Genomic DNA, 13,166 nt, shown 5'->3' with positions numbered 1-13,166 from the left:
TATATATATCACATATAATACACTGTATACATCACCCCCTCTATATATATATATCACATATAATACACTGTATACATCACCCCCTCTATATATGTATATATATCACATATAATACACTGTATACATCACCCTCCTCTATATATATCACATATAATACACTGTATACATCACCCTCCTCTATATATATATATCACATATAATACACTGTACACATCACCCTCCTCTATATATATCACATATAATACACTGTATACATCACCCTCCTCTATATATATATCACATATAATACACTGTATACATCACCCTCCTCTATATATATATATATCACATATAATACACTGTATACATCACCCTCCTCTATATATATATATATCACATATAATACACTGTATACATCACCCCCTCTATATATATATCACATATAATACACTGTATACATCACCCTCCTCTATATATATCACATATAATACACTGTATACATCACCCTCCTCTATATATATATATATATATATATATATATCACATATAATACACTGTATACATCACCCCCTCTATATATATATCACATATAATACACTGTATACATCACCCTCCTCTATATATATCACATATAATACACTGTATACATCACCCTCCTCTATATATATATATATATATATATATATATATATATCACATATAATACACTGTATACATCACCCCCTCTATATATATATCACATATAATACACTGTATACATCACCCTCCTCTATATATATCACATATAATACACTGTATACATCACCCTCCTCTATATATATATATATATATATATATATCACATATAATACACTGTATACATCACCCTCCTCTATATATATCACATATAATACACTGTATACATCACCCTCCTCTATATATATATATATATATCACATATAATACACTGTATACATCACCCCCTCTATATATATCACATATAATACACTGTATACATCACCCTCCTCTATATATATATATATATCACATATAATACACTGTATACATCACCCCCTCTATATATCACATATAATACACTGTATACATCACCCCCTCTATATATATCACATATAATACACTGTATACATCACCCCCTCTATATATATCACATATAATACACTGTATACATCACCCCCCTCTATATATATCACATATAATACACTGTATACATCACCCCCCTCTATATATATCACATATAATACACTGTATACATCACCCCCCTCTATATATATATATCACATATAATACACTGTATACATCACCCCCCTCTATATATATATATATATATATATATATCACATAAAATACACTGTATACATCACCCTCCTCTATATATATCACATATAATACACTGTATACATCACCCTCCTCTATATATATATATCACATATAATACACTGTATACATCACCCTCCTCTATATATATATATCACATATAATACACTGTATACATCACCCTCCTCTATATATATAACACATATAATACACTGTATACATCACCCTCCTCTATATATATCACATATAATACACTGTATACATCACCCTCCTCTATATATATATATATATATATCACATATAATACACTGTATACATCACTCCCCTCTATATATATCACATATAATACACTGTATACATCACCCTCCTCTATATATATCACATATAATACACTGTATACATCACCCTCCTCTATATATATATATCACATATAATACACTGTATACATCACCCTCCTCTATATATATATATCACATATAATACACTGTATACATCACCCTCCTCTATATATATATATCACATATAATACACTGTATACATCACCCTCCTCTATATATATATATCACATATAATACACTGTATACATCACCCTCCTCTATATATATATATATATATATATCACATATAATACACTGTATACATCACCCCCTCTATATATATATCACATATAATACACTGTATACATCACCCCCTCTATATATATATCACATATAATACACTGTATACATCACCCTCCTCTATATATATATATCACATATAATACACTGTATACATCACCCCCTCTATATATATATCACATATAATACACTGTATACATCACCCCCTCTATATATATATCACATATAATACACTGTATACATCACCCTCCTCTATATATATATATCACATATAATACACTGTATACATCACCCTCCTCTATATATATATATATATATCACATATAATACACTGTATACATCACCCCCTCTATATATATATCACATATAATACACTGTATACATCACCCCCTCTATATATATATATATATATATACATATATATATATATATATATACACATATATATATATATATATATATGTGTGTGATATATATATATAGAGGGGGTGATGTATACAGTGTATTATATGTGATATATATATATAGAGGAGGGTGATGTATACAGTGTATTATATGTGATATATATATAGAGGGGGGTGATGTATACAGTGTATTATATGTGACATATATAAAGAGGAGGGTGATGTATACAGTGTATTATATGTGATATATATATATATATATATAGAGGAGGGTGATGTATACAGTGTATTATATGTGATATATATAGAGGAGGGTGATGTATACAGTGTATTATATGTGATATATATAGAGGAGGGTGATGTATACAGTGTATTATATGTGATATATATATATATATATATATAGAGGAGGGTGATGTATACAGTGTATTATATGTGATATATATATATATATATATATAGAGGAGGGTGATGTATACAGTGTATTATATGTGATATATATAGAGGAGGGTGATGTATACAGTGTATTATATGTGATATATATAGAGGAGGGTGATGTATACAGTGTATTATATGTGATATATATATATATATATATATATAGAGGAGGGTGATGTATACAGTGTATTATATGTGATATATATAGAGGAAGGTGATGTATACAGTGTATTATATGTGATATATATATATATATATATATAGAGGAGGGTGATGTATACAGTGTATTATATGTGATATATAGAGGGGGTGATGTATACAGTGTATTATATGTGATATATATATATATATATATATATATATAGAGGAGGGTGATGTATACAGTGTATTATATGTGATATATATATATATATATAGAGGAGGGTGATGTATACAGTGTATTATATGTGATATATATAGAGGAGAGTGATGTATACAGTGTATTATATGTGATTATATATATATATATATATATATAGAGGGGGTGATGTATACAGTGTATTATATGTGATATAGAGGGGGGGTGATGTATACAGTGTATTATATGTGATATAGAGGAGGGTGATGTATATAGTGTATTATATATGTGATATATATATATATATATAGAGGGGGTGATGTATACAGTGTATTATATGTGATATATATAGAGGAGGGTGATGTATACAGTGTATTATATGTGATATATATATATATAGAGGAGGGTGATGTATACAGTGTATTATATGTGTATACATCACCCTCCTCATATATATATATCACATATAATACACTGTATACATCACTCTCCTCTATATATATCACATATAATACACTGTATACATCACCCTCCTCTATATATATATATATATGTGATATATATATATATATAGAGGAGGGTGATGTATACAGTGTATTATATGTGATATATATATATGAGGAGGGTGATGTATACACATATAATACACTGTATACATCACCCTCCTCTATATATATATATATATATATATATATCACATATATAATACACTATATACATCACCCTCCTCTATATATATATATATATATATATCACATATAATACACTGTATACATCACCTTCCTCTATATATATCACATATAATACACTGTATACATCACCCCCCTCTATATATATCACATATAATACACTGTATACATCACCCTCCTCTCTATATATGTCACATATAATACAGTCATGGCCAAAAGTATTGAGAATGAGACAAATAGTAATTTTTCCAAAGTTTACTGCTTCATTTTTTGTAATGGCAATTTGTATATACTCCTGAATGTCAAAGAGTGATCAGCTTAACAGCAATTACTGTACTTGCAAAGTCAATATTTGCCCAGAAAATGAACTTTAACCCCCAAAACACATTTCAACATCATTGCAGTCCTGCCTTAAAAGGAGCAGCTAACATCGTTTTAGTGATTGATCCATTAACACAGGTGTGGGTGTTGATGAGGACAGGGCTGGCGATCAATCAGTCATGATTAAGTAAGAATGACATCACTGGACACTTTAAAAGGAGGCTGGTTCTTGGTATCATTGTTTCTTTTCAGTTAACCATGGTTATCTCTAAAGAAACACGGGCAGCCATCATTGCACTGCACAAAAATGGCCTAACAGGGAAGAGTATCGCAGCTACAAAGATTGCACCTCAGTCAACAATCTATCGCATCATCAAGAACTTCAAGGAGAGAGCTTCCATTGTTGTCAAAAAGGCTCCAGGGCGCCCAAGAAAGACCAGCAAGCGCCAGGACCGTATATTAAAACTGTTTCAGCTGCGGGATCGGACTACCAGCAGTGCTGAGCTTGCTCAGGAATGGCAGCAGGCTGGTGTGAGTGCTTCTGCACGCACTGTGAGGCGGAGACTCTTTGAGCAAGGGCTGGTTTCAAGGAGGGCAGCAAAGAAGCCACTTCTCTCCAGAAAAAACATCAGGGACCGACTGATATTCTGCAAAAGGTACAGGGAGTGGACTGCTGAGGACTGGGGCAAAGTCATTTTCTCTGATGAATCCCCTTTTCGATTGTTTGGGACATCTGGAAAACAGCTTATTCGGAGAAGAAGAGGTGAGCGCTACCACCAGTCTTGTCTCATGCCAACTGTAAAGCATCCTGAAACCATTCATGTGTGGGGTTGCTTCTCAGCCAAGAGAATCGGCTCACTCACAGTCTTGCCTAAAAACACAGCCATGAATAAAGAATGGTACCAGAATGTCCTCCAAGAGCAACTTCTCCCAACCGTCCAAGAGCAGTTTGGCACCCAACATTGCCTTTTCCAGCATGATGGAGCACCTTGCCATAAAGCAAAGGTGATAACTAAATGGCTCATGGAACAAAACATAGAGATTTTGGGTCCATGGCCTGGAAACTCCACAGATCTTAATCCCATTGAGAACTTGTGGTCAATCATCAAGAGACGGGTGGACAAACAAAAACCAACAAATTCTGGCAAAATGCAAGCATTGATTATGCAAGAATGGACTGCTATCAGTCAGGATTTGGTCCAAAAGTTGATTGAGAGCATGCCAGGGAGAATTACAGAGGTCTTGAAGAAGAAGGGGCAACACTGCAAATATTGACTTGCTGCATTAACTCATTCTAACTGTCAATATAACCTATTGGTCCTCATAATATGATTGCAATTATATTTCTGTATGTGATATAAACATCAGACAAACACTAATAAAAACAAGAGGCCAGCAGATCATGTGAAAATATAATTTTGGTGTCATTCTCAAAACTTTTGGCCATGACTGTACACTGTATACATCACCCTCCTCTATATATATATATCACATATAATACACTGTATACATCACCCTCCTCTATATATATATATATCACATATAATACACTGTATACATCACCCTCCTCTATATATATATATATCACACACATTATATATATATATATATATATATATATATAGAGGGGGTGATGTATACAGTGTATTATATGTGATATATATAGAGGAGGGTGATGTATACAGTGTATTATATGTGATATATATAGAGGGGGGTGATGTATACAGTGTATTATATGTGATATATATATAGAGGGGGGTGATGTATACAGTGTATTATATGTGATATATATAGAGGAGGGTGATGTATACAGTGTATTATATGTGATATATATATATATATAGAGGAGGGTGATGTATACAGTGTATTATATGTGATATATATATAGAGGAGGGTGATGTATACAGTGCATTATATGTGATATATATATATATATATATAGAGGAGGGTGATGTATACAGTGTATTATATGTGATATATATATATATAGAGGAGGGTGATGTATACAGTGTATTATATGTGATATATATATATAGAGGAGGGTGATGTATACAGTGTATTATATGTGATATATATATATAGAGAGGAGGGTGATGTATACAGTGTATTATATGTGATATATATATATAGAGGAGGGTGATGTATACAGTGTATTATATGTGACATATATAAAGAGGAGGGTGATGTATACAGTGTATTATATGTGATATATATATAGAGGAGGGTGATGTATACAGTGTATTATATGTGATATATATAGAGGGGGGTGATGTATACAGTGTATTATATGTGATATATATAGAGGAAGGTGATGTATACAGTGTATTATATGTGATAAATATATATATATATAGAGGAGGGTGATGTATATAGTGTATTATATATGTGATATATATATATATATATATAGAGAGGAGGGTGATGTATACAGTGTATTATATGTGTATACATCACCCTCCTCATATATATATATCACATATAATACACTGTATACATCACCCTCCTCTATATATATATATATATATCACATATACATATATATATATAGAGGAGGGTGATGTATACAGTGTATTATATGTGATATATATAGAGGAGAGTGATGTATACAGTGTATTATATGTGATTATATATATATATATATAGAGGGGGTGATGTATACAGTGTATTATATGTGATATAGAGGAGGGTGATGTATACAGTGTATTATATGTGATATATATATATATATATATATAGAGGAGGGTGATGTATACAGTGTATTATATGTGATATATATATATATATATATATATATATATAGAGGAGGGTGATGTATACAGTGTATTATATGTGATATATATATATATAGAGGAGGGTGATGTATACAGTGTATTATATGTGATATATATATATATAGAGGAGGGTGATGTATACAGTGTATTATATGTGTATACATCACCCTCCTCATATATATATATCACATATAATACACTGTATACATCATTCTCCTCTATATATATCACATATAATACACTGTATACATCACCCTCCTCTATATATATATATGTATATGTGATATATATATATATATATATAGAGGAGGGTGATGTATACAGTGTATTATATGTGATATATATATATGAGGAGGGTGATGTATACACATATAATACACTGTATACATCACCCTCTATATATATATATATATCACATATATAATACACTATATACATCACCCTCCTCTATATATATATATATATCACATATAATACACTGTATACATCACCTTCCTCTATATATATCACATATAATACACTGTATACATCACCCTCCTCTATATATATCACATATAATACACTGTATACATCACTCTCCTCTTTATATATGTCACATATAATACACTGTATACATCACCCTCCTCTATATATATATATATATCACATATAATACACTGTATACATCACCCTCCTCTATATATATATATCACATATAATACACTGTATACATCACCCTCCTCTATATATATGTATATGTGATATATAGAGGGGGTGATGTATACAGTGTATTATATGTGATATATATATATAGAGGAGGGTGATGTATACAGTGTATTATATGTGATATATATATATATATATATATATAGAGGAGGGTGATGTATACAGTGTATTATATGTGATATATATATATATAGAGGAGGGTGATGTATACAGTGTATTATATGTGATATATATAGAGGGGGGTGATGTATACAGTGTATTATATGTGATATATATATAGAGGGGGGTGATGTATACAGTGTATTATATGTGATATATATAGAGGAGGGTGATGTATACAGTGTATTATATGTGATATATATATATATATATATATATATAGAGGGGGTGATGTATACAGTGTATTATATGTGATATATATATATATAGAGGAGGGTGATGTATACAGTGTATTATATGTGATATATATATATATATATATATATATATAGAGGAGGGTGATGTATACAGTGCATTATATGTGATATATATATATATAGAGGAGGGTGATGTATACAGTGTATTATATGTGATATATATATATATAGAGGGGGTGATGTATACAGTGTATTATATGTGATATATATATATATATATAGAGGAGGGTGATGTATACAGTGTATTATATGTGATATATATATATATATATATATAGAGGAGGGTGATGTATACAGTGTATTATATGTGATATATATAGAGGGGGTGATGTATACAGTGTATTATATGTGATTATATATATATATATATATATATATATAGAGGAGGGTGATGTATACAGTGTATTATATGTGATATATATATATAGAGGGGGTGATGTATACAGTGTATTATATGTGATATATATAGATATAGAGGGGGTGATGTATACAGTGTGTGATATATATATATATATCACACTGTATACATCACCCCCTCTATATATATATCACATATAATACACTGTATACATCACCCCCCTCTATATATATATCACATATAGTACACTGTATACATCACCCTCCTCTATATATATATATATATATATCACATATAATACACTGTATACATCACCCTCCTCTATATATATATATCACATATAATACACTGTATACATCACCCCCTCTATATATATATATCACATATAATACACTGTATACATCACCCTCCTCTATATATATATATCACATATAATACACTGTATACATCACCCCCTCTATATATGTATATATATCACATATAATACACTGTATACATCACCCCCTCTATATATATATATCACATATAATACACTGTATACATCACCCTCCTCTATATATATATATATATATCACATATAATACACTGTATACATCACCCTCCTCTATATATATATATATATATCACATATAATACACTGTATACATCACCCCCTCTATATATATATATATATATATATATATATCACATATAATACACTGTATACATCACCCTCCTCTATATATATCACATATAATACACTGTATACATCACCCTCCTCTATATATATATATATCACATATAATACACTGTATACATCACCCCCTCTATATATATATCACATATAATACACTGTATACATCACCCTCCTCTATATATATATATCACATATAATACACTGTATACATCACCCTCCTCTATATATATATCACATATAATACACTGTATACATCACCCCCTCTATATATGTATATATATCACATATAATACACTGTATACATCACCCCCTCTATATATATATATATATCACATATAATACACTGTATACATCACCCTCCTCTATATATATATATCACATATAATACACTGTATACATCACCCTCCTCTATATATATATATCACATATAATACACTGTATACATCACCCCATCTATATATGTATATATATCACATATAATACACTGTATACATCACCCCCTCTATATATATATATATCACATATAATACACTGTATACATCACCCTCCTCTTTATATATATATATATCACATATAATACACTGTATACATCACCCTCCTCTTTATATATATATATATCACATATAATACACTGTATACATCACCCTCTATATATATATATATATCACATATAATACACTGTATACATCACCCTCTATATATATATAATCACATATAATACACTGTATACATCACCCTCCTCTATATATATCACATATAATACACTGTATACATCACCCTCCTCTATATATATATCACATATAATACACTGTATACATCACCCTCCTCTATATATATATCACATATAATACACTGTATACATCACCCTCCTCTATATATATATATATCACATATAATACACTGTATACATCACCCTCCTCTATATATATATATATCACATATAATACACTGTATACATCACCCTCCTCTATATATATATATATATATATATATCACATATAATACACTGTATACATCACCCTCCTCTATATATATCACATATAATACACTGTATACATCACCCCCCTCCATATATCACATATAATACACTGTATACATCACCCCCCTCTATATATATATATCTCACATATAATACACTGTATACATCACCCCCCTCTATATATATATCACATATAATACACTGTATACATCACCCTCCTCTATATATATATATCACATATAATACACTGTATACATCACCCTCCTCTATATATATATATATATCACATATAATACACTGTATACATCACCCTCCTCTATATATATATATCACATATAATACACTGTATACATCACCCTCCTCTATATATATATATATATATATATATATATAATCACATATAATACACTGTATACATCACCCCCTCTATATATCACATATAATACACTGTATACATCACCCTCCTCTATATATATATATCACATATAATACACTGTATACATCACCCTCCTCTATATATATATATCACATATAATACACTGTATACATCACCCTCCTCTATATATATATATCACATATAATACACTGTATACATCACCCTCCTCTATATATATATATATATATATATATATATATCACATATAATACACTGTATACATCACCCTCCTCTATATATATATCACATATAATACACTGTATACATCACCCTCCTCTATATATATATATCACATATAATACACTGTATACATCACCCCCCTCTATATATATCACATATAATACACTGTATACATCACCCTCCTCTATATATATATATCACATATAATACACTGTATACATCACCCTCCTCTATATATATATATCACATATAATACACTGTATACATCACCCTCCTCTATATATATATATATCACATATAATACACTGTATACATCACCCTCCTCTATATATATATCTCACATATAATACACTGTATACATCACCCTCCTCTATATATATATATATATATCACATATAATACACTGTATACATCACCCTCCTCTATATATATATATATATATATATATATATATATATATATATATATATATATATCACATATAATACACTGTATACATCACCCTCCTCTATATATCACATATAATACACTGTATACATCACCCTCCTCTATATATATCACATATAATACACTGTATACATCACCCCCTCTATATATATCACATATAATACACTGTATACATCACCCTCCTCTATATATCACATATAATACACTGTATACATCACCCTCCTCTATATATATCACATATAATACACTGTATACATCACCCTCCTCTATATATATATCACATATAATACACTGTATACATCACCCTCCTCTATATATATATATATATATCACATATAATACACTGTATACATCACCCTCCTCTATATATATATATATATATCACATATAATACACTGTATACATCACCCCCCTCTATATATAGATAGATATATATATATATATATATATATATATATATATATCACATATAATACACTGTATACATCACCCCCCTCTATATATATATATATCACATATAATACACTGTATACATCACCCCCCTCTATATATATCACATATAATACACTGTATACATCACCCCCTCTATATATATATCACATATAATACACTGTATACATCACCCCCCTCTATATATATCACATATAATACACTGTATACATCACCCCCTCTATATATATATATCACATATAATACACTGTATACATCACCCCCTCTATATATATATATCACATATAATACACTGTATACATCACCCTCCTCTATATATATATATATATATATATATATATATATATATATATATATATATATATATATATATCACATATAATACACTGTATACATCACCCCCTCTATATATATCACATATAATACACTGTATATATATATATATGACCCCTGTAGATCACCCCCCACACAGCCGTCTCTCACCTGAGGATGGCGCTGTCCCCCTGGCGCACCGTCACGTTGTCCATGGCTTTGGGGAAGCCGGCGTCCCCGCTCCGCACCGGCACTCCTGCGGGCAGAAGAAAGAGCAGCCTGAGACACAGGGCGAGCAGCCACCTCCAGGGGGCGACGACCCCCAGCATCCTTCCCCCGCCCGAGCAGACACAGCGCAGAGAACAGCGACCGGGGCCCCCGAGGCTCCCAGCGCTACATGTCTCCACAGCCGGGAGCGAGGGCGACTGAGACCTGCCCGCTCTGCGCTCCACTGACGCCTGCTGCTGCTGCTGCTGATGAATCCGGCCCCGCCCATATCCCCGCCTCCAGATCGCGGACCCCGCCTACACTCCGCCTTTACAGCGCACAGCACGCCCACACCACGCCTCTATATTTTTAATATATATATATATATATATATATATATATATATATATATATATATATATATATATATATATCGGGCCCCGCCCCCATAGCACAGGAAACGCCCACATCCAGCCTTCAGAGCGCTGGGCACGCCTCCAGCACTCGCAGACCCGCCCCCTCCCAGCTCTTTCACCGCCCAGCGCTTTTACGTCACGGTTCTGCGCACTGTATATATAACCTGTATACCTCATCTATATACACTGTACACATCCCCTGTATCTATATACTCTATACACCCCTGTATACACAGTATATATAACCTGTACACCTGATCTATATACACTGTACACATCTCCTGTATCTATATACTCTATACACCCCTGTACACACTGTATATATAACCTGTATACCTGATCTATATACACTGTACACATCCCCTGTATCTATATACTCTATACATCCCTGTACACACTGTATATATAACCTGTATACCTGATCTATATACACTGTACACATCCCCTGTATCTATATACTCTATACACCCCTGTACACACTGTATATATAACCTGTATACCTGATCTATATACACTGTACACATCCCCTATATCTATATACTCTATACATCCCTGTACACACTGTATATATAACCTGTATACCTGATCTATATACTCTGTACACATCTCCTGTATCTATATACTCTATACACCCCTGTACACACTGTATATATAACCTGTATACCTGATCTATATACACTGTACACATCCCCTGTATCTATATACTCTATACAT

At 31.2% G+C, this 13,166-nt stretch overlaps 1 protein-coding gene across 2 annotated transcripts in view; it reads right to left on the bottom strand.

Moving 5' to 3' along the window:
• Positions 1-12,333, bottom strand: part of LOC141172872 (opioid-binding protein/cell adhesion molecule homolog) — a 218,955-nt gene extending 206,622 nt beyond the window's left edge. For both annotated transcript variants that reach the window (XM_073657494.1, XM_073657495.1), the window contains exon 1: positions 12,001-12,333. In XM_073657494.1, coding sequence (XP_073513595.1) covers positions 12,001-12,158 — 158 coding nt within the window. In that variant the 5' untranslated portion in view covers positions 12,159-12,333. The remainder of the gene's footprint in view (positions 1-12,000) is intronic.
• Positions 12,334-13,166: the final 833 nt, after the last annotated feature.

Source organism: Phyllobates terribilis, unplaced genomic scaffold, assembly GCF_046119375.1.
Source record: "Phyllobates terribilis strain yellow unplaced genomic scaffold, ASM4611937v1 Scaffold_12__6_contigs__length_324123572, whole genome shotgun sequence".
Taxonomy (NCBI): domain Eukaryota; kingdom Metazoa; phylum Chordata; class Amphibia; order Anura; family Dendrobatidae; genus Phyllobates; species Phyllobates terribilis.
The sequence above is the reverse complement of the archived record's forward strand: the minus strand, read 5'-3'. Positions and strand labels throughout refer to the sequence as shown.